General features: G+C 39.6%; 1 protein-coding gene across 8 annotated transcripts in view; it reads left to right on the top strand.

The window, feature by feature from the left end:
- PTPN2 (protein tyrosine phosphatase non-receptor type 2) overlaps positions 1 to 24,226 on the top strand; it is a 99,620-nt gene that overhangs the window by 42,971 nt on the left and 32,423 nt on the right. For 3 of the 8 annotated variants that reach the window (XM_054460991.2, XM_054460993.2, XM_054460990.2), the window contains exons 3-6: positions 4,546 to 4,646; positions 10,442 to 10,540; positions 16,734 to 16,868; positions 23,404 to 23,472. In XM_054460991.2, coding sequence (XP_054316966.1) covers positions 4,546 to 4,646; positions 10,442 to 10,540; positions 16,734 to 16,868; positions 23,404 to 23,472 — 404 coding nt within the window. The remainder of the gene's footprint in view (positions 1 to 4,545; positions 4,647 to 10,441; positions 10,541 to 16,733; positions 16,869 to 23,403; positions 23,473 to 24,226) is intronic. The other 5 variants (XM_054460992.2, XM_054460995.2, XM_063653366.1 and 2 more) reach the window with 2 other exon arrangements.

Raw genomic sequence — 24,226 nt, forward strand, 5'->3', positions numbered from 1 at the left:
TCAGTCCATCTTATATGCTGCTGAGAGTTATTTTCATGAAAATCAAATGTGTTTATACCAGTCCTTTAAAGAACTTCATTGGGGCCCTGTCCAGAGCCTGTGCCTGTAGCACAGCCCACATGCCCTTCAGGGTCTGCCCTTAATGTGTTTGGGGACCTCTCTCTAGCTAGCTCGTCAGCCTTTCTGAATTTGCCAGTCCTGCACGCTACACCATTCCCTTTCATTCCTCTTTATGATGTGCCCTCTGCTGGAATTTCCCCTTCCTGCTGATCTCACTAGGCCTATTCAGGTAGCAACTACTCAAGCTCCTTCCCACAATATTTTATGCAATAAAGTATCAGTACTCAGAGTCACGGCTTAATAGAATTTCTTTTTTCCTTTTTAAAAGCTTCAAATAAATAATGTCTTACCTTTAGATCCCTATAGGTTAAAATATGTTTGTTGACTAAAAATTGTGTATGATTGCTGAAAGTATTCAATGCAGGGAACAGACCAGTTCATCATGGAGGCATTCCATCAGAGCGTCTAGTTAGAGAAGATATGTCATGGACTGCATCGTCACAGAAGTGGGGTTTATGTGAGAGAGGAGTTGGAAATCACACCTGAGTGGAGAGCAACGTGAAAGGTGATGTCAGCAAGAATTTAGGATGTATGGAAAGGATGGTAAAGGCACCAACTGGATGGATCAGGGAGACGTGGAATGCAGAATGCAGGAAATAGGTAATCTCTTAAATTGCACAAACATAGGTTTCATTTTTGTGCTCTAGTGTGTTACACTGGTGATGACTTGACTTCCCTGAGTGACGGTGAGATGGGTGTGATCCATATTCATATGCACTTCATAGGGCTGTGAGGACTGAGAGAGGTGACCCAATGACGAGTGTCACACAAACCTGACATGTCATAGGCACCAAATGGTTCTAGACAGTGGTTCTGGTTGGTTTTGTGGTCAGTTGGAAACCTTTCATCAAGTAGAATTTTCTTTGCAGAGCAAACAATTGAAATGTTAATATTCTGTGTGTACTAAAGTTTGTATTCTCCATTAATATGGGGGAGTATATGGTGACCTGGTGTTTAGTGCCAGCTTTGTTTTTGGTTCATTGCTCGATTTATGAGAGAGAACGCATAATATTTGTTGTTTGACTATTTTACTTGCAGGGTTGAAGAGAGTTGACATATCTAGAAAATGCTTTGAGTTCTTGGACATCACTGTTTGAAAACATACTGATTACCCTTAGTTGAGAATGGGAAAATCTAAAGGGGAAAAGTCGCTGGTTCACGCTGTACTATTAGAATTGGTCATCTTCTTGCCTGACTTGTAAGTTAAGGATGCTTAATTTTTGCTGTGATTTAACCTGTTCAGGATGGATTGTAACCAGTTACAATGAATACGAATTCTCCTTTCTGTTTGACCTGGAAAACTTTCCAAAAGGAGATGTCTTTACAATAATGATATATTTGGTGAAACCTGTGGGTTGTTTTTTTTTTTTTTTTTAAAGCTTATGATGACAGTATTGAAAGAGGAAACTAATCTGTATTGTCAGCATAGCCACAGCTAGCACTAGTCATTTCTTGAGAGGTGGAGCTGTTTCTCAGAAAACACGCTGTTTGAGGATAGGAGGTGAAGGGACTCCTTGTCAGAAATTGGCTTAATTTTAATCCAAGTTATAAACCACAGTTCTGTTTGGGTATTGCATTTCTTCATTCATTCAGTGACAAGAATTAAGGCAGATGATGCCTGTAGAAAAAAAAGTATATGTTCTTGATAGTTCTGCTACTAGTGCTAGTAGAGGTTGAGAAATAAGATTTCCTGTGAAGTGTGGTTTGGTTGCTTTTGTGGTATCCCATGCAAAAGAGTTTGAACTATCTTCATTTTTCTCCCTTTACTGGATCCTTTAAAAGATAGGAAAGGGTGAGATAACCAGACTTATAAGGATGGTAAAGTATTGTGGGCTTTGGGACTTACTCACACAGCCCAAAGGTTATGGGATGCTGCTGTTATGATAATCTCATTTCAGAGGTTCCTATGGAAGAGGAGAAAGGATGTACCTTTCTGTGTGTTCTCATTCAGAAGTCAAAAGTTTGTTTTTTAATGATTAGTTTACAGATTTGAGGCTGACTGATAGTATCTGGGCAGGGAAAAGAGACCTATGACTCAGGTTGTAAGGGAACCTGTGTATGCTCTCACAAACTCAAAACCATGTGTTGTGATCCTTAATTGGAGAAGAGGCAGTGCCCTTCTTTGTTATCTTCACTAAAGAGTATAAATTATAAAGTCACAGTTTCTCATAAAAAGGCTTTGATAGTTTCACTTCCTGAAATGTGTATATTCACAATCTTTTGCAATAGTTATTTTAAGGTGATGTGTTTTAGTTATTTTTTTCTCTACTGCCTCTTCTAAATCAAAAAGTTATATATACTTTTTATTTTATATTAATCTGTTTTAATTTTTGTTTTTATAATTTTAATGTGTTTTTAATTTATTTTAAAGTTTGATTTCTCCTTTTTGCTTTAATATTTTTTCCTTTTTAAATTGTTTTTCATTTTTCCTTCGTATGTGTTTTTCTTAAAAGAACAGAAGAATTAAAATAATATCTAGTGATGTAGGTATTTGAGTTTTGTTTTTAATCAGCCTTGAGAAGAAAATACAGGCTCAAATAACATTTGTAGTCAGTTCTAAATAGCTATAGAGTTTTCCCAAGGATTAGCTTTCTTTTTTAGTATTATCTGATAACAAAATAAAAAAAAAATTTCCTGAGAAAATTCACTGTTCCTTTGCTTTTGTTGACTCTGTATATTAATGTTAAACAGGAAGCGAGGCCACTGCCAGGGGCTGAGCCCTGCAGACCCAGTGCCCTGCAGGTAGTGCCCTCTTCCCTACTGCCTCCCAGGACTGGATCTGGGCTTTTCTGGTGTGTGGTTACTGTGCTTATAGAGCATTGAGGTAACACCTGGTGCATATTTTACAGATCGAAGGAAAATAACAGTGAATTTTAGTTCAGAGTCCTGAGGGTGAGGTATCAAATACTCTGGCTGAAGGTCTTTCTCTAGGTTTACTTCCTGCTTAGCTGGGCAAGTGTGCGGGGTGGTGCCATGTGGGGTAACTAGATTCCCAGCACCCTGTGAGGTGGACCTTCCCGGGTTTTATGGATTCCTACCGCATGTTAGCTAAATGGCTGTTTTCAGTTGTGCAATAGATATGAGTAGCCTTTGGTTAGTGTTCTTTCTGTGATTACAACATGAGGAAATACATTCTTTTGGTGTGATATTTTAGTGGAACTTTAATTTTAAAATCATGTAGCTTTCTAAAACCAGGCATTTTTTTTTTTTTTGGTATGTTTAGGAGATATGTGGTCTTTATTTTAATTGGGTTGCTGACCTTTTTACTATTTTACATAATATAACAGTTAAAAGGTGATTAAACTGTTAAAAAAAAAAGTGATTTTTTAAAAAAGTGCTTGTTGACATCATCTTTCCGAGAACACTGGTATATGTGATTTACTATAACAAGATCTTAGTTTTTCCTGTTGGCAAATGACATGTAATATTTACAGAGGTCTTGGGTTCAGTCCAGCAGAAACATCTCAGATAAATTGATGTGTGAAACTAAAGCCATTTTACATTTTCTTTCATATGGAGATAATAGAAACAGTTTTTTCATTTAAAAGTAAGGAGAGGCTGGCTATTTAGTATGGATTTCTTTGAGAGGGACAACTTGTAATAGTATGCATTCTCTAGAGTTAAACATCAAACACCATGTTTTTAGTTTTATAATTCAGTGATATGCATCCGGCAGTTGTGTGTTGAGGATTCTGAGTTAATTCATGGGCTTTTTCTTCTGATGTCATGCTTCTCTTGCTTTCCCATCTAAATGTATAAGGTCACATTTTGTATTTCACATATTTAAATTAGCATAAATTCTCAATCTATGAGATTTTTACTCTTAAAAACTAGAAATATCTCTAAACTGTTAACAGAGTCTAAGTAGTGAAGTATCTTCAGTGGTCTTTTAAAGAATACAGTTGGAATACTCCAGCTATCTTTAAATATTTTCAGCGTTTAACCTAAACACAGTTCAGTGCTAAAATTTATTTAAATATAATGGAATTCTTATATATTGAGAAATGAAGAGGTTGAAATATAGTAACCTCGGAAATCTAGTCTCATCTGTTGAGACCAGTTATCGTTTTGTAGGTAGACCAATCAATTCTTAGGTAGCAAGAATCTGAATGATCCTTTTACTTTTAGGAAGGTAAGTACTTTATTCATTTAACTATGTTTACTTCTGGTCGATTTTTCAAGTCACAATGGCTAATGTGCTACAAACAGAAGCACTTCCTTTCCAGCACTATAGTAACAAACAAGATTACATTTTATACTCCTTACAAAAAAAGTAGAGAATAGTTTAGGATTTGTCTCAACTCTCTTATGATGCTAATTCATTTTTCTTATTTCTTCTATCTTTTTATAAATACCTAGAATATTAATATGAAGATAACAGTAATTTTGAAATGACAGTTGTGGTTTATGATTCTCTATTTTCAGATGATCACAGTCGTGTTAAACTGCAAAATGCTGAGAATGATTATATTAATGCCAGTTTAGTTGACATAGAAGAGGCACAAAGGAGTTACATCTTAACACAGGCAAGTAGACCAAGCAAATGTCTGAAAATGATGTGTTTGTGGTTGTTCTGCTTTAAATCATAGGTAAAAGTATATCTTGACTTCTTTTGGAAATGAAATGGTATTTCAGTTTTTTTCTGACGATGTAATGAATTATGGACATTATAAGGTTTTGAAGCTTTGAGTATTTAAGATAAAAGGCAAGTTATTTTTGATATTACACGTTCTGTGAAGGAAAATTCTTATGAAATGGCTTAGGCCAGTTCTTTGGCAGATGTGTTCCTTACATTACATCTGACACAGAGTGCTGCTTATGCTTCTTAGCGTCTTCTTTTTTCTTCCCATACCCTGTGGCAAAACCAGAGGCCCTGGACAGCTCTTCTGTAGCTCCCCCTGCCTCGCATATATCTTCAGAGAGTACACCAAGCCCTGGATGGTGTCTGGTTGTCTTCAAGGACCTGAGCGGGTGCTGAGACCAGGTGCTCCAGAGGCCCAGCTGCAAGGCGTTGTGCTCCCTTTGGCCTTCTGCCCAATTGCCTCTGAGCACATCAGCCACACCTGTGTGCAAGCATGATTTTTTTTTTTTTTTCCTTCCATTCTGAGATAATAGGAGAGATTTTTGTGTATCCACAGCTACTCTTTATTCATCAAGTAATAAAGACTTGATTATCAACAGTGCTGTCATTTCCCCCAAAGATTTTTAAATATTCAAAAGATATACCATAATATTTGAGATTTTTGAAAACGTAACTTGAATCGGAATGACTTATTTGAAAGAGAAAAATGTTTGATAAGTAAAAAGATATGCAGATTAATGTAACTGTGAGCTATTATACTATGTCAATTCACAGGAAATTAAAATGCATTATTTTACTTGAGGTAATACAGCTCCTGCAAGTCAAAAAGAAAAAAAAAAACAAAACAGCCCATGGGAAAAACTGGCAAAGGACATAAACTCCTAGTTCAAAGAACCAAACAAAGGTGGACACCTTGCGCATGAAGAGATGCTCCATTCATTCAGTAACCAGGGAATGGGCCTTTCACCTGTCAGAACAGGAGAGATTTCAAAGTGTGTAATACTCAGTGTTCAAATACTCTGACCGACCAAGAAAGTCTACTTAGAGAAATACAGTCAGACATAAAGATATATGTGATCGGCCAGGCGCGGTGGCTCACGGGCCTGTAATCCCAGCACTTTGGGAGGCTGAGGCAGATGGATCACCTGAGATCAGCAGTTTGAGACCAGCCTGGCCAACATGGTGAAACCCCATCTCTACTAAAAATACAAAAATCAGCTGGGCATGGTGGCGGGCACCTATAATCCCAGCTACCCAGGAGTCTGAGGCAGAAGAATCGCTTGAACCCGGGAGGTGGAGGTGGCAGTGAGGCAAGATAGTGCCACTGCACTCCAGCCTGAGCGAAAGAGCAAAACTCTGTCCAAAAAAAAAAAAAAAAAAAAGACATATGTGATCATGTTCATTGCAGTCTTATTTTAACGCATCAGACTCAAACAATCTGTAAGGGACTGGTTAAATTAGTTAATCATACATATACCACTAGTAACAATTTTTGGAGCTTGGAAATAGAGACTTTAATTTTCCATTTTCTTTCTTTCTGTAATATTGGAAGTTTTTTTAATGTGCATTCGTATTTTAAACTACTATTTAGAGTTAAAAATTTTATTTTCTGTTTGAAATACCTACAGTTGACCCTTGAACCATACAGGGTTGAACTGTACTAGTCCACTTACAGGCAAATTTTTTTCAACCAAAAACGGGTCAGAAATACGGTATTCATGGGATGTGAAATCCATGCATACAGAGGGCTGACTCTTTGTATCTGCAGGTTCTACAGGGCCACCAGTGGGGCTTGGACATGTGTGGATTTTGGTATACTGCAGTGGGTGGGGGCAGGTTGGGTCCTGGAGCCAGTCCCTTGTGTATATTGAGGGACAACTAATAACATTAAAAAATAGAGAAGAATTACCACCCTAGATCCCTTATCACAACCTTTTCTCCCTCTGTACTGTTTTTCTCCATTATCACTTACTGGTTTTTTGTTCTCTTCTTAGTTCTTAAAAACATAGGTCTTTCTCAAGATTCTAAATTAGTTTTTTTTTTTCCTCCAGTCTGCACTACAGCCCTTTAAGACCATGGTTTTCAACCTTTGTAACCTAAAATAGGGTAGAATACTGTCATGGTACCTGTGCTTGAACCTTGGTGCCAGCATTTCATTGGGTGTTCACTCACCCAGCAAAGACTTACTGAGACCTACTCTGTGGCAGGCATTGTTTAAATAAAACAGACTTTCATAAAAACCCTATTATGAATTTTACATTATAATGGGAAATAAAATTAATAACAGTTAAAATTTTTGTGATAGTGTTTTTACATGCTTTGTGTAATTTAAACCTTAGGACAACCCTCTGTGGTACATAGTATTACCTTTATTTTATACGCGAGGAATCTAAGGAGATCCAGAAACATTAAATAACTTTCGTTTTTTTTTTGTTTTTTTGTTTTTTTGTTTTTTTTGAGATGGAGTCTCACTCTGTTGCCCAGCCTGGAGTGCAGTGATGTGATCTCAGCTCAGTACAACCTCCGCCTCCCGGGTTCAAGTGATTCTCGTGCTTCAGCCTCCCAAGTAGCTGGGATTACAGGTGCTCACCACCACTCCCAGCTAATTTCTGTATTTTTAGTAGAGACAAGGTGTCACCATGTTGCTCAGGCTGGTCTCAAACTCCTGGCCTCAGATGATCCACCTGTCTTGGCCTCCCAAAGTGCTGGGATTACAGGGGTGAGCCACCGCGCCCAGCCTCCTAGTGATTGTTTTTGAACTTCTTGTCGCTGTGTGTGTCCTGAAGGAGCCCTGCGCATTTAATGCAAGAACTCAGAAGCCTGTGTCTGGCTTTTTCTTCTCTCCTAAATTCCTCTCTGTATTTTTCAGGTCTCTATTGGATATTTTTACTGGATTTCAAAATTGCATGTTCTGTATCTTTTTTACCAAGGCAGCTGCCTTCCAATTTTTCTCATTGGGATTGAAACTGTCCTCATTGTCTGCCAAGTTCTTTCTGATCTCTTCTGTTACCCCTCTCTTTTTTCAGAGCTCTCTTCAATTACACCTGTCCTGTTGTAGTAGCTTTTTAAGGTCTCCCCTTGGCACCATCCCTGTCACTCTACTGGTGTAGTCACCAACTACATCCCTCCACTTCTACCTCACTGATCTATTTGTCTTTTCCCAAATATGCCCTAAACTTTCATGCACTTTGCCTTATGCTTGGAGGGCCTGGAATGGACCCTAACTCCCTCCCATTCTTCTGCATTCCCTCTCTGTATTAGGACCTTTTTCGAGGCTCTTCTGTAGTTTCCTTCCCAGCCTTTCCTGCTCCCTAAGACCTGATGGTTTAATTTACCCATACTCTTGTGCTACTTAACTGTGTCCATTAGTCATACAAGTACTTCTCCTTGCCACCTTTGTAAGCTCTTAAAGAGCCAAGACTGCATCTCAGTCTGGCTCTTGGCCTTGCACCTAGCAGGTTGTTTGGAATGGAGGATACAGAAAACTAGAGATGCAATAACCCAGCTCTTCTGATTGTCCTTTGTAGATTATTTAATCATCTTTTTCTTCTGAGTTTTATGAATTAGTATTTTTTTAAAAGTCACCTCCTTGGTGTATTATGTCTGTTTTGCAGATGAAGAACATTGGTAGCATTGCTGGTAAATGGAAGAGCTGAGATGTGAATCTCTGTCCCTCTGATTTAAAAACCTATGGCTGGGAGTAGTGGCTCACGCCTGTAATCCCAGCACTTTGGGAGGCTGAGGCAGGCGGATCACCTGAGGTCAGGAGTTTGAGACCGGCCTGGCCAACATGGTAAAACCCCGTCTCTACTAAAAATACAAAAATTAGCCGGGCATGGTGGTGCACGCCTGTAATCCCAGCTACTCAGGAGGCTGAGGCAGGGAGAATTGCTTGAATCCGGGAGGCAGAGGTTGCAGTGAGCTGAGGTTGTGCCATTGCACTCCAGCCTGGGCAACAGAGCAAGACTGCAGCTGTGTTCCTGTTTATTATTTAGTCTTTAGAATCACCAGTGGAATGGCATGGGTTGTGATTGTGTGTATACACTAAGGAGTGACCTCACTGGCAAATTGCTATATCCGCTTTTTTTTTTCCCGAATTAAAAAAAAAGGTATTCATTTTACTGGGGGTTTCCTCATTGCTGTTTTTACCTTTAGACTATGTTTTGTTTTGGAGGTAGATCAAGCAATAGAAAAATAAGTTGAGTGAGGAAAACGCTATTCTCAAATATTAGGTTGTAGTTTGTCAGGATCCTCAGTAGACTTCTAGCATTTTTACAACTTAACCTTGGTTTATTCATTTAAGTAATATTTATTGAGTATCTGCTACATACCAAGGAGTACACCAGGCCTAAAGATGCTTTTAGTCAGCTGGGCACCATGGCTGACACCTGTAATCCCAGCACTTTGGGAGGCTGAGGCAGGTGGATCACTTGAGGTCAGGAGTTCGAGACCAACCTGGCCAACATGGTGAAACCCTGTCTCTACTAAAAATCCAAAATTTAGCCAGGTGTGGTGGCGGGTGCCTATAATCCCAGCTCCGTGGGAGGCTTAGGCAGGAGAATCTCTTGAACCTGGGAGGTGGAGGTTGCAGTGAGCTGAGATCGCGACACTGCACTCTAGCCCGGGTGACAGAGACACCATCTCAAAAAATAAAAAATGCTTTTAGTCTAGAACCACTTTAACCCCCTTGTTGTATGTGGGTCTGAAGCTCTGGGCAGCCCTAGCCCCCACTCCTGACTCTGCCCCTAACTCGTACCACTCTGCTACATTCCATGTGAGTTGAATGCATGTTCACAGTTATTTTAGGTGTAGCAAAACTACATCTCATTTTAACCTTCTCATGTAAAACTCGTTAAAATTTGTACATAGGCTTTTCATCTCTTATTAGTTCTTCCTTTTACCCTATGCTATCATTAAAATGTGAAAGCAATTGGAAATACATGAAATATTTTGCTTTTATCCCCATAGCATTGTTGTAACATGGACTGTTGCCCCTTTTTAACTCTGCCCAGTACTCTTCATTGAGGCCATACATACTGTGCATTTGTAGATTAACAGTTTCATTGTGGTTCAGGTACTTTAATGATTCCTACTTTTTCTAGAAATCTTTTTGTAGTTACTTGAGTTGGTTGGCTGGCCAGTGATGGTACAGACTTTTTTCTCATGGATTTTCTATGATGTGTGGGAGGCACATCCTCTCGGCTGTAGAAGATGAAGAGGACAGAAATTTCCTTGGTCTGCCTTCTTTGTAGCTAGAACGTGATCAATCAGATACTCCTACTCGTGATTTTGTCTCTGATTTGCCTATAGATTGTACATGAATACTATAGCCACCTTCATATGGCAGTGCCAGCAAAAGCAAGGGGATAGTAGTGACAGTATCAAGAGCAGCATCCCAGGTTGACTTTCTTTGGGGTAGGACCTTGCTTGTGCCTTAACCCTTGGTTCCTACCCAAGTTTGGCTCTCTAGTCCTCAACTCTGAAAGCCACTTGATATCTTAAACAATTCCTTTTTTGCCTGAGAAAATAAAAGTCAGTTTTGATCATTTACAACCAAAAATCCTAACTAACACAGACCTGTTTTTGAAATCAGGTAGATTGGAACTCTTGGTTTACTTCTTATAAGCCCGACCACTGTCTGTCTTGTAACATCCCAGGAGCAGACTTAATGAGGCCTTCCTGGAGCCTTGCTCTTTCTGTCTGCTTCCCTCATCTGCTCTCTCTCCTCTCTCTTCACAGGGTCCACTTCCTAACACATGCTGCCATTTCTGGCTTATGGTTTGGCAGCAGAAGACCAAAGCAGTTGTCATGCTGAACCGCATTGTGGAGAAAGAATCGGTGAGTAATATTTAATATTTACAGCTTAGTATACTGTATGTGATCATTAGCATACAAAGATTTTCATTTTGGGGCCAATATTCATTCCTTAGTTTTGGCCTTTAATTGCTAAAGGCTAGTGGTCAAAGTGTTTCTGTCCAGAAAAACTCATGTATCCTTTTCCTTTCTTATTTTAAGTATTTTTATAACAATTGCAGACCTTTCATCTCCAAGATAGAAATACAGTGGAATAAATACGGACTAGTAGTGTTATAGATCTTTGGAATCCCTAGGAATCCTTATTGACCTGTTGTCAATAAATCCTCTTCCAGCTTTAAGATCTTGTACTGTTCTACTTCAGATTTCTTACTTTATTCTACATTTCATAATTGGTGGTTTTTAATGATGATGAAAATTTCCTAATCCACTTCTAATTAGATGTGACAATGACATGCCAGAATTTCCAACAGTGTCAGCATAGTCATTTACAGTGGTTTTTCCTCATCTTCAATATCATTTAAAAATTAAGGATTAGGCCAGGCATGGTGACTAAAACCTGTAATCCCAGCACTTTGGGAGGCTGAGGCAGGCAGATCACTTGAGGTCAGGAGTTTGAGACCAGCCTGGCCAACATGGTGAAACCCCGTCTCTACTAAAAATACAAAAATTAGCCAGGTGTAATCCTAGCTACTTGGGAGGCTGAGGCAGGAGAACCGCTTGAACCTAGGAGGTGGAGGTTGCAGTGAGCCGAGATTGTGCCACTGCACCTCAACCTGGATGATAGAATGAGACTCCGTCTCAAAACCCACTGCACTTCAGCCTGGGCGGTAGAGTGAGATTCCATCTCAAAAAAAATAAAAATAAATAAGGATTATGACATTGTCAGTTTGAGCAGCATTGCAGACTAAATGATTTGCAAATTTTATTTCTCTCATTTTGGAGTATAATTACTGTATTAATAAGATAACACTGCCACCAGAATTTAGAAATCATGTTTATGGTGGTTGAACCTAGATGGTTAACAAGAGTCAGGTTTAATTATTTTGGGGAAGATTACTTCAGAGGTGGTGGGTAATGTGTTATTCATCAAGAGACCCATAATGTCTGATTATTGTTCTTTTTATTTCATTAATAGCCATTATTGGTCAGTGTTCAGCTTCTTCATTCATTATGGGTTACAAATGATGATAATCCAATTCTGTCATTACTTCTCTTAAAAGCAGTTTTCCAAAAAAATGTTGATTCCCTATTGAGGTCATCTGTCCTCAACAGATGACCAATTAGGAGTTTTTCTGGTGGAGAGTGGCAGGAGAGGATGAATTATTATGGGTTTAGGCATACTGGATTAATTTTACTCTTTTGCAGTTATTTTCCTTATTTTTGATCAAATTATCCTGTCATTGGCTAGCAGCAATCTCTTTAGGTTGGGTCCTGAGTCCTCTTTTTTTTTTTTATTTGAGACAGAGTCTCGCCTGTTGCCCAGGCTGGAGTCCAGTGGAATGATTTCGGCTCACTGCAACCTCCACTTCCCGGGTTCAAGAGATTCTCCCGTCTCAGTCTCCTGAGTAACTGGGATTACAAGCACCCACCCACAACGATGCCCAGCTAGTTTTTGTAGAGATGGTTTTACCATATTGGCCAGGCTGGTCTCAAGTTCCTGACCTCAAGTGATCCGCCCACCTCGGCCTCCCAAAGTGCTGGGATTACAGGCGTGAGCCACCTCACCCGGCCCTGAGTCCTTTTTAACAAACCTTTAATAGTTTCCTTGGCTGGGTGCAGTGGCTCACACCTGTAATCTCAGCACTTTGGGGAGCTGAGTTGGGTGGATCCCTCGAGCCCAGGAGTTTGAGACCAGCCTGGGCAACATGGTGTAACTCTGTCTCTACAAAAAATACAAAAATTAGCTGGGCGTGGTGGCGCATGCCTGTATAGTCCCAGCTACCTGGGGGACTGAGGCAGGAGGATCGCTTGAGGCCAGGAAATCAAGGCTACAGTTAGCTGTGGTCGTGCCACTGCACTCTAGCCTGGGTGACAGAGCGAGACCCTGTCTGAAAAAAAAAAAAAAAAAAAAAATTTTTTTTTTTTTTTGCTATGTGTAATGACTGCATCTCAGGCTCATCTCAAACTCTTGCTGCCCAGACCTGGAACCAGCCATTTTCTAAGGAGTTCTGGTTTCTTTTAATGGGCAGCAGTATTTCAAGATCACAGCAAAAATAAGGATATATATTGCTACTGCACTGGTCATTGTTTTTAGGGCTTTTCAGTGGACAAAAGCTAAGGAACAATATGTGTATGTTAAGATAACATACTTCAAGAGTTCATAATGATATTCCCAATTCAAATTTGGAACTATAAGGGTTGCTTAGCCCCTTCCATCTTATATCTGCTGTTTCCTTTTTCATACCAAGAATCCTGGTTCTCAAAGATAAGAGAGATGTAAACTATCTTGTAATGACTCGTTTCCTTCTTCCCATATCACATACAATATATAGCCATAATCATGAAATCATCTGCTACCAAAATAATTACTGAAAATGGTTTACAATTTTTAATTTTTTTTCATTCTCTTCCTGGTGTTTCTGAGTTGTACTTTACAAACTGTGGTCTCTCCCTTACATCCCTTGTAGACTCTTAGTTCTACAAGCAAGCATTATATAATATTCATCAACAGTCTTTGCTGATGTCTCTCCAGTCATTCTGACTAAAGCTCATTCTCTAGTGGATCCTAAGGAGGGGCTTGTGAGCATTATAGTCATTTTTTTAACATGTCACTGATGGTTCGTCTGCTATCTTAATATCTGAAAGTCAGTTTGGCAGGATATAAAATCCTTGGCTCACCTGCTATTCTTGGAACAACTTTTTTTTTTTTTTCCATTTCCTTCTGGTATTCCACCAAAGTCTAATGGACGTCTTATTTCCTTTATAAGTCTCTTGTTCTTTTTATCTACACTACCCAAATAATTCTTTTTTTCTTTTTCTTCAGATATTATTAGTTTTACCAAAAATATGTCTTAGTAATTGGCCATTCTGGGTCAGTTTTTACAGGTACATGATGTCTCCTTGAGAGTTTGACTTCAAGTACTTTTTAAAATTTTTTTAATACTTTCTGTTAAAGAAATATTTGTTGAATTACAGTCCTTAGTATTTGTTCTGCTCCCTTGCTTGCTTTAATGTTCTTCTTTGGGTCTTCCTATTATATACATATGTTGGATTTTCTTTGCCTATCTTCTTTATTTGTCACATTCTCTCTAATCCTGTTTATCTCTTTATTTCTATTTTACTTAAACATTTTTTTTTTTTTTTCTGGCCAGGTTGGAGGGCTCACACCTATAATCCCAGCACTTTGGGAGGCTGAGGCAGGAGGGTCACTTGAGCCCAGGAGTTCAAAACCAGCCTCGACAACAAAGTGAGACCCTGCCTCTACAAAAAATACAAGAAGTAGCCAGGTGTGGTGGCATGCACCTGGAGTCCCAGCTGGGGTTGGGGGATCGCTTGAGCCCAGAAGATTGAGGCTGAAGTGAGCCAAGTTCACCCCAGTGCACTCCAATCTGGGCTACTACAGAGCAAGACCCTGTCTCTTAAAAAAAAAAAAATTATTTATTTTCCTCTTAAGGCATTATTATTATTATTATTATTTTTGAGACAGAGTCTTGCTCTGTCGCCCAGGCTGGAGTGCAGTGGTGCTATCTCGACTCACTGCAAGCTCCGCCTCCTGGGTTCACGCCATTCTCCTGCCTTAGCCTCCCAAGTAGCTGAGACTACAGGCATCCACCACCACACCCAGCTAATTTTTTGTATTTTTAGTAGAGACGGGGTTTCACTGTGTTAGTCAGGATGGTTTCGATCTCCTGACCTTGTGATCCGCCTGCCTCAGCCTCCCAAAATGCTGGGATCACAGGCGTGAGCCACCGCGCCCAGCCAAGGCATTATTATCTATTGTGTTTATTCCTCTTTTCCTTCTGGTTTAATCCTCATTTCTGAAATGATGTGTTCTATTATTTGAACTTTTCTGTCTTCTGTCATCTTATTTCTGAGTTACTCTAATTCTTATTTATACTTTTTTACTTCTTCTATCATTTTTTGTTTGTCTTTTAGCACCTTTTAAAGTATTAATTCATAATATTTATTGGTTTGGGAGGCATTTTTATTGTTTGTAGCTGTTATTTGGAAAAGGAGAAATGGCCATTTTTAAAAAATTTTTTTCTGGTTTTTTTTCCTACTGAAATGATTATTTCACCTTGCTTCAGTCTGCTGGCTTCATACTTTGGCATTTGGGAAGATGTGTTTATTGTTACAGATTTGAATTTCATATCAGTAGTTCTGCCAAACTCTAGGTAAAAGGGGCTTATCTTCTCATTCTCTCCCCCAGTTTAATTTTAGTAAGCAAATATACAGTGTTATTTCTAAATGTCATTTTTTTGTTTGTTTGTTTTGAGACTGGGTCTCACTTTTGTCATCCAGGCTGGAGGGCAGTGGCGCAGCCTCACTGCAGCCTCAACTGCCCATGCTCAGGTCATCCTCCCACTTCAGACTCCTGAGTAGCTGGGACTACAGGGGTGCACCACCGCACCCGGCTAATTTTTTGTATTTTTTGTAGAAACAGGACTTCGCCATGTTGTCCAGGCTGAATTTCGTCCTGTTGCTCAGGCTGAACTCCTGGGCTCAAGTGATCCACCCACCTCAGCCTCCCAAAGTGCTAGGATTACAGGTGTGAGTCATATATGCCTGGCCCTAGATGAAATATTGAGTAGCAGATTCATAGGCATTTGTGGAAAATATTTGTAAAATAAAGCCTCTTCAGCAACATTTTTTTTTTTTTCATTTTTTGAGACGGAGTCTTGCTGTGTTGCCAAGGCTGGAGTGCAGTGGCACAATCTCAGCTCACTGCAAGCTCCGCCTCTCGGGTTCACGCCATTCTCCTGCCTCAGCCTCCCGAGTAGCTGGGACTACAAGCGCCCGTCACCACACCCGGCTAATTTTTTGTATTTTTAGTAGAGACGGGGTTTCACCGTGTTAGCCAGGATGGTCTTGGTCTCCTGACCTCATGATCTGCCTGCCTCGGCCTCCCAAAGTGCTGCGATTACAGGCGTGAGCCACTGCGCTTGGCCAGCAACATTTATTTTGAAGATAAAATTATTGCAAGGGTTTGATAATTCTAGAAACATAAAGTGAATGTCCTATGATGTTAAAATGTAGGTAATCATGCTTTAAGAATGATAAATTTATTTTTATTTTATGAATATGATATCTATGGATTTTTTAGTTTATAAGTTACAGGAACACTTAAAAAATACCTTATAAGACCGGACATGGTGGCTCACGCCTGTAATCCCAGCACTTTGGGAGGCTGAGGTGGGTGGCTCACTTGAGGTCAGGAGTTCAAGACCAGCCTGGCCAACATGGCAAAACCCTGTCTCTACTAAAAATACAAAAATTAGCTGGGTGTGGTGGCAGATGCCTGTAATCCCAGCTGCTCAGAAGGCTGAGGCAGGAGAATTGCTTGAACCCAGGAGGCAGAGGTTGCAATGAGCCAACGTTGCGCCACTGCATTCCAGCCTGGGCGACAGAGCAAGACTCCAGCTCAAAAGAAAAGAAAAGCCTATGGAGACAGAAAATGGATCAGTGCTTGCCTGCGGCTTGGAGTGGGAATAGGACACAAGGGGATTTCTGAGTTTGAGAGAAATGTTCTAAAACTGGCTTACAGTGATGACTGCACACACATAAAAAAATGCTTTATAAAATTTTAATCTCTACCTGCCCCGCTCCCTGAGATGGAGTCTTGCTTTGGGGTGCAGTGGAATGATCTTGGCTCACTGCAGCCTCCACCTCCTGGGCTCAAGCAATTCTCCTGCCCCAGTCGCACAAGTAGCTGGGATTACAGGCACCCGCCACCGTGCCTAGCTAGTTTTTGTATTTTTAGTAGAGACGGGGTTTCACCATATTAGCCAGGTTGGTCTCGAACTCCTGATCTCAGGTGATCCTCCCGCCTCAGCCTCCCAAATTGTTGGGATTACAGGCGTGAGCCACCGCGCCCGGCTATAAAATTTCAATCTTACTAAAATACATTAAGCGTAGAATATAGTAGTGACTTCTTAGTTTTGGGTACTTGAAAAAATATAGCATGTACATATCTGGTTTGTTTTCATTTTTTAACTTTATGGTTTCATGATGTCTATAAACTAAAAAAAAATCCTATACATATTTCTAAATTTAGGTTAAATGTGCACAGTACTGGCCAACAGATGACCAAGAGATGCTGTTTAAAGAAACAGGATTCAGTGTGAAGCTCTTGTCAGAAGATGTGAAGTCGTATTATACAGTACATCTACTACAATTAGAAAATATCAATGTAAGACCTTTCTTGCCCGAAAGTGTGGACTTTATATGATGGTTTAAAGAATTATTCTTTATTATTAGATTTGAAGTTTGATAAGCACATGCATTTGGATAATACCTATAGTATCTAGTCATAATCACGTGTTTTTAGATTGTGTGCCTGCATGTAGTAGCTTTCTGAGGACTCTGAAGAAACAGTAGAAACTAAGAATTTCAAAGTTCAGTTTGATATTTGGGGATTAAAAATTAATTAATAGGAATACATGGGGATTAATAGAGAGGGCTTTAGAATCAGGCAAACCTGGATTCAGATCCAGCTCTGCTGCTTAGTAGAGCTGTACTTTAGACTTGTTCCCCACCCTCCCTGATCCCTTCCTCATGTGTAAAATGGTGGTTACCACGCCTCCCCTCCAGGGCTGTCCTGAAGGTCAAATGAGGATGTGTATGCAGAGCATCTGACCTTAGTAAATGCCCAGGAAGCAATAGCTCCCAGGACCTGTGACAAGAATAGCAAAATAGTCAAGAAAATAACTTACAAAGCTATTGTTAAGTGATTCACGACACAAAAATTTGTCCCTATTGAGTTGGAAAAAAATGGTGTTTTATATATATATGTAACACACACATACATAAATACATACATACATACACATGTATAAATGTGGCATGTGGTCTCAAGAACATTTACTTGGGTGTTTGGTTGGTTGGTTGGTTGTTTGGTTTTTTGAGACAGTCTTGCTTTGCCACCCAGGCTGGAGTACAGTGGCATAATCACAGCTCTCACTGAGGCCTCCAACTCCTGGCCTCAAGAAATCCTCCCACTTCAGCCTCCTGAGTATCTGGGATTACAGGCATGAGCCACCATACCTAATTTTCTTATTTTTTTTTAATAGAGATGGGGTCTTGCCTTGTTATCCAGGCTGGTCTCAAACTCAAGCGATCCTCCCACCTTGACCTCCCAAAGTGTTGAGATTACAGTCATGAGCAACCATGCCAGGCTTTACTTGCATTTTTCTTCCCCAGAAACATATGAACTGTTCCTTGGGCCTTGGTTGAGATACATACACATAGTGGGTTATGAACCTGCTGTTGCCAGGGTGATGATTGAGGCATTTCTCCCCCTTTTGCCATTTACCTCTTTTGCCCTCTTTGTGTTGTAATTAGAATAAACTAGAAAATAATGAAATGAGAGTAATTCTGAGATGCTAATAGAAACTGTGATAGCTTGAAAATAGGAGAATGTTTAGCCTCATATGACTTTAGGAATGTATGTAGTCTATAAAGTGAAATACTGTTTTAGTTAACCATTAAGTAAATTAAGTGATCACTAACAATACAAAAGAACCTTAAAGAGAAGGGAGATATATACATGCTTTTTAGATGTGTGGCAGTCCCTTTTATGGTGGATCCCTTGAAACACTTGTGTTTTTTGCTGCATTGAGTAAGCATAGGTGCATGCTCTGTGCGTGAGGCCTAGGTTCCTGGTTTTCCTTCTGTCCAGCTTTCCATGACATCCATACTAAGCTTATTATACAGTCTCTTGAGTTACCTAAAAGGGCTCAAAATTAGGAATGATAATGCTTAGATTTATTTATAAATTCCCATTACTATATTTATTTTGTCCCAACTCTTTCCATTTACATGTGTCTTAAACTGCATTGAGATACATCAATAACTCTTTGATACTGGACTGAGCTGTACATTGTTCATTCTCAGAAACAGAACTGTATTTCCACAAGGTTCTGAAAGTTCTCTGAATCATCTTCTCTTGGTATTTATCCCAGGTAATTACTCATTTGCTTATGGCATTAAAATTGATTTAGATGAAGGACATAGATGTGTTTCCCTATTTCTGAAACAGTCCTTATTGAGAATTGATTATACCTTAAGTAACAATAAAATAGAATGATTTTTGTGTTTTGTTTATCAGATTCCAAAATGCTTTCACATATATATCATTTGACCAGTAGTCTTCAGTTAGTGTGGATAGTGTAAATATTCTTATTATCCTGGTATTTTATATTATAAAAAATAATAGTTATGTTAAAATCCGTTAGGTTATAGGAATTTTTCCATCGATTACTTAGATAATAAGTGACAGACTGATCTCATTAGTTCTCCTGGTCCCTTTTTTTTAAGACAAAGTCTCATTCTGTTGCCCAGGCTGGAGTGCAGTGGCATGATCTTGGCTCATTGCAGCCTTCACCTCCTGGATTCAAGTGATTCTCCTGTCCTAGCCTCCCGAGTAGCTGGGAATACAGGTGTGCACCACCACGCCTGGCTAATTTTTTGTATTTTTAGTAGAGATAGGGTTTCGCCATGTTGGCCAGACCGATCTTGAACTCCTGACTTCAGGTGATCTGCCCGCCTCAGCCTCCCAAAGTGCTGGGATTACAGGTGTGAGCCACTGTGCCCGGCCATCTCCTAACTTTTGACATGGGGATAAGTCCTTTTGAAAAGATGCTAATTGTTATAAAGAGAGATTATTGATTCTGAAGCATCTTTCTTGAGTTGAGGCCGTCATGTGAGTTGGCAGACACTCTGTTTTAGTTGCTAGCAACTGTGTGGTATAATGACATGATCACTGGATTTTTTATTGGCCTGGGTTTAGAACATACCACAATATAATAGCAAGAATTTGTTTGTGTTCTACTTTATAATTTTTAATTAGAACTAGGGATTCTTTATTCTTTAGAAGGATAAAGTAGCATTTCAGTATGAGAGACAGAATTACATTTGCCTAAGTAGATAAACTCTACAATCAGATAGCCTAAGTTTAAATCCTGACTCTGCCATTCTTGCTGAGTGACTTGGGTCACATTACTTTACTATAGATGATAAACAGTACCTGTTTTATCATCTATAAAATGAGGGTGATAACGTACCTACATCATAGGATTGCTCTAAAGGTCAAGTGAGTTAATATCATGACGGTGTCTAAGACATAATGCGGGAGCCACAATTACCTTTTGAGTTGATCAGTTTCCTTTTTGTAATAGTAATGAATTGGAAGGGACAACAGGAACGGGGAGTAGTTGAAAAGGATACTAGAGAGAAAGAACGAACCAAGGGAGTGAGAAAAAGTGATGATGGAGTAGGGGGCTGATAGCCAATCTCAACCCGCAGATCTCTGTCTTTATTGAGGTCTCTGGGGTGCAGAGATCCAGTTTGCGTCTAAGGGAGTCTGACACGTATCTGATAACAAGTCCAAAGGTAAAGCTGTTGTCTAAGCAAGCCCTGCGCCTCCTCTAGTCTAATGGAGCAGCAAAATGACATACCAGGAGCCCTTTACAGTGACTTACTTAAAGCTAAAAGTTTGAACTCTTGCCCCTGAAGAAGAGATTGCATCTCGGCTTTCATTGTGGCCTGTGGCTTAAGCTATGGAGATAATTTTGAGGGATTTTAAAAATATAAGGTCATCTAGAGTACGCGTCTTTCAGTTTTTTCTTTTTAGTTGCCCTTCACTATTTCTGTAATGTTGGCCAGCTTTATGTTTAGTGAGTTCCAGGAATACTGTTATAATGTTGATTGTCTTCTATTTCCCTGTCCCTAAAGATTTAGCAAGATGAGAGTCTCTAATTATTATGATGCTTAGCTGGGATTTGGTTCAAAATAGTTTAAACAGTTTATTCTACCTAGAATGTCCTCTCTCTTCTCTGCCTGTTTATATTCTGCACGTCCTTAGTAACCCCTGTGGCCCACTTCTTAGTTAGGTCTCTCCTAACATATATCTATGACACATTTATCCCTGACAGCTATGATTCTTCTTATACTTTTTCAGTAATTTTAATTTTATCATTCTACTGCTTGTTCAATACTTCTCTCTATGTAAATCTTGACTCCATAATGAGGTTTTTAACTTCCAAGGGGTTGGAAGTTATCTGCTGTCTTGGTACTCCCCCGCCATTACACAGAGTACATTTTAAGCACATTACACCTGAGTGATTGTTGTAAAGCACAGATGCAATCTTTCCACCATCCTCTAAGAATTCTTCTGTGGCTTCCATTGGTTACCAAAAAAAGTCTGTGTCCAGTGCACAACACCATGACCCAGCTCAGCCTGGTCCTTGCCTCCTTGTCTAACTCCCTCTCCTTCGGGTATCCAGGATTTGTTCGTGCTAACAGACAGACTTCTCTAATAGGTTAATTCCTTGGTGGGGGTGGGTGGCATGCCTTTGCATATTGCTTTCTCTCTGCTTAGAATGCAAGCCTGTCCCTAGCAGTTTCTGCCACTCCTCCTGATCTGGTGAGTTCGATCTGTCTTTCACAATGAATCCCAGTCAGTAAATATTTATCACTGACATACTGACCCTGGCAAAAATTGATGAGAGACTCAACTAAGGCAGTGATAGTGAAGGTACAGATTTGACATCTGGTTAGGACATAGGGTTGACAAACTTTGTCACTCTTTAGGTGTAGAGGAAATACCCAATGAAGAGGTTGAAAATGTGTTGAGTTTTACAATTGACTGGAGCTTTCTAGGGGCCACAATAAAGGCAATTGGTGAGTATAGTTGTTTTAAAAATATCCAGTATCTGTTAAGCATTTACCATGTGCAGGGATATGGCAGGCACTTCACATTAATTGTTTTATTTATTCCTTACAACAGTTTTGTAAGGTAAGTAGTATTATTAACCCTATTTACAGATGACAGAACTGGGGCTTAGTTAAAGTCTTTTAGAAACAAAATCTTGGTACCTTCCATATATACCTAAAGTGTGAAAGTAATTGGGCCTGGGGTCATAGAGCTGTATAGAGTTTTTATGATAATTGGAAAATGTATAATCTTATTATATATTTATGATTATTATTAACTTGCATTTGAAGGCTGTGAACAGGGCATACACTTAAATTGCTGTGGCCTAACAATTCCTGTTGTTACACTTGCTCAACTCACAGGTTATTTTCCTGGCTTCATATATGCAAGTTTGACATTCCTATTCAAAGACTTTAAATTTAGAATTCTCTTTTAAAAATGTAAATGGGAGTTTGCCTTAGAACAGCAAGCCACTGACATTTTGTGCAGAATGTAGTATACATAATGCAAAGTTTTACACAGAAAACTTGGCAGGCATGTGTGGAACGGCTGCAGACAGGGACAGCCTATAATTGTGGGTGCAACCCGGGTGTGTGTAGGGAGGGGGGTAAAGCAGCGAGAAGGGTGGAGGGCAGCAGCTGGGGACCAGAGGAGAAGTAGTGTGACTCAGTGACCAAGGAGAAGAAAAGGGTGCTTCCACAGTTTTGAAAATAAGGAGTTTGCCAAAAATTGTAAAGTCTAAATGCAGACCTTGTTTGGAATAAAGATGAATTTTGTTTTAGCTCTGTATCCTTTGACAACCCTTTTTTTTCCCCTCTCATTTTTTTTCCTGCGTGAAAAAGAGGGAAAGGGGTCCATCCAGTCATGCATATGAATGTTTCTATACCAGAGTAGTAAATATATGCATCTTATGCCTTCATGTGGTCCTTTGTAACTGTGAATTATGATTTTGGAAAGCCGTGTTTCTTTAATCTTGTTTCTGTAAGGATAAATTAATCAAAGTTAACCTCTCAAAAAAGTCCTGGTTCTGTAAGGGGAAAAAACAACAACTGATTTTCAAAAATCTATTAGTGGGGAAGACTGTATTATACAAATAGTCATGAGCATTTCTGGAAACTGGCTTCCAATATCCCAGACAGCGTGACCTGAATTTGAAAAAGATTGAGACCACTAGTTTTGAGCCAAAATCATACAAGCAAAGAGAAAGCAAGCTGTTGCCCAAGATTGGGGGTTAACCATATGTTTGAGCCAGGACTTGATGAAGTAATTGTGCGCAGGACCCCGTAGAAGCACTGGGCCATAGCCCACAGAACACTGCAGGCCCCTGCTCAAAGCAGACCACATGAAGGCCCACACAGACTGAGTCTGGTCCTGCTGGTGGCCACAGCAAGTAAGAAACAAAGTGGGTTATTAACATCCACTGGAATCTTAACCTCATTTAAAGGAAAACTTGACTTTGAGTTAACTGTATCCCCCCTGCCCGCTGTCAAGAACCCGCCTCTCTAGCTCATTCCTGTGTCAGTGTTGCCTTATTAACTGCCCACCTGCTGCTTTGTAAAAGGAGACTAGAGTTTACCTTCTTATTTTAGAATGTCTTGAATTCTCTTTTTTAATGCAATAAATTTAATTTACCTTTTTTTTTAACCTACAATAAGATTGACTCCTTTTGGTGTACAGTTGTGTTGTGACTTTTGACAGTGCATTCAGTCGCGTAACCACTGCCCATAACAGAAACATAGATCGGTTCTGTCACCTCTCCCCTGCCCCAGATGTTCTTGTGTTGCTTGTGTACAGTCAGTCCTGTCCTCTACCCCCAGCCAGAAACCGGTAATCTGGTTTCTGTTTCTGTTTTTCTGCCTTTTCCAGAATGTCATATAAATGGAATAGTATAGTATATAGCCTTTAGTCTGGCTTTGTTCACTTACCATAATTAATTTAAAAATAAATGTCTTAAAACCTAGAAACCATGATCATTTTAATTCGTAATGGAGAAATTTTTTATTGTTTTTAGTATATTGAGAACTTGTGGATCACACTGTATTTGAAATTATTAATGCTGGATGTTAAAAGGTCACTAAAAGTATGTACTTTTTAAAAAATTTATTTCACTGTATTTTATTAGTATTATACCTTATATACTGAGTCTGGAACATAGAAGTCTTAATTTCTACTTCAAAATGGATTTTTTTTTTTTGAGATGGAGTTTCGCTCTCGTTGCCCAGGCTGGAGTGCAATGGCGCGATCTCGGCTCACCACAACCTCAGCCTCCCAAGTAGCTGGGATTACAGGCATGCACCACTACTACGCCCAGATACGGTTTGTATTTTTAGTAGAGACGGGGTTTCTCTATGTTGGTCAGGTTGGTCTCGAACTCCTGACCTCAGGTGATCCACCCGCCTCGGCCTCCCAAAGTGCTGGGATTACAGGTGTGAGCCACTGCGCCCGGCCGAAAATTTATATTTTTAAAGTGAAAGCTAACTTCTAATTTTGAAAATTTTTATTGGGAGCAGGATATTATAATAATAATCTTTAGTTAAACCATTAAACGTCAAGGTTTTTTACATTGTTTCTATGCCTCCTCCCTCAAAAAAAAAAACCTCCTACAATAAAACTGAAAAATTGCACAAAGACGTATTAGTGGAAGACCACTGCTTCGTTTACACAAATGAAGAGTATAAAGCAGAGAAGTGCTCCTTGGGGCAAAAGGCAATTGGCAAAAAGCTAAGGAACATTTTCATAATGAGTTAGAAATACAGATCATCAGGAATATCCAGGAAGCGATAGTGAATGCCAGGCAGGCTTAAGAGACTGAAAACATTTAGCATGTTGGTAAA

The sequence above is a fragment of the Pongo pygmaeus genome, chromosome 17 (assembly GCF_028885625.2).
Source record: "Pongo pygmaeus isolate AG05252 chromosome 17, NHGRI_mPonPyg2-v2.0_pri, whole genome shotgun sequence".
Lineage (NCBI taxonomy): Eukaryota > Metazoa > Chordata > Mammalia > Primates > Hominidae > Pongo > Pongo pygmaeus.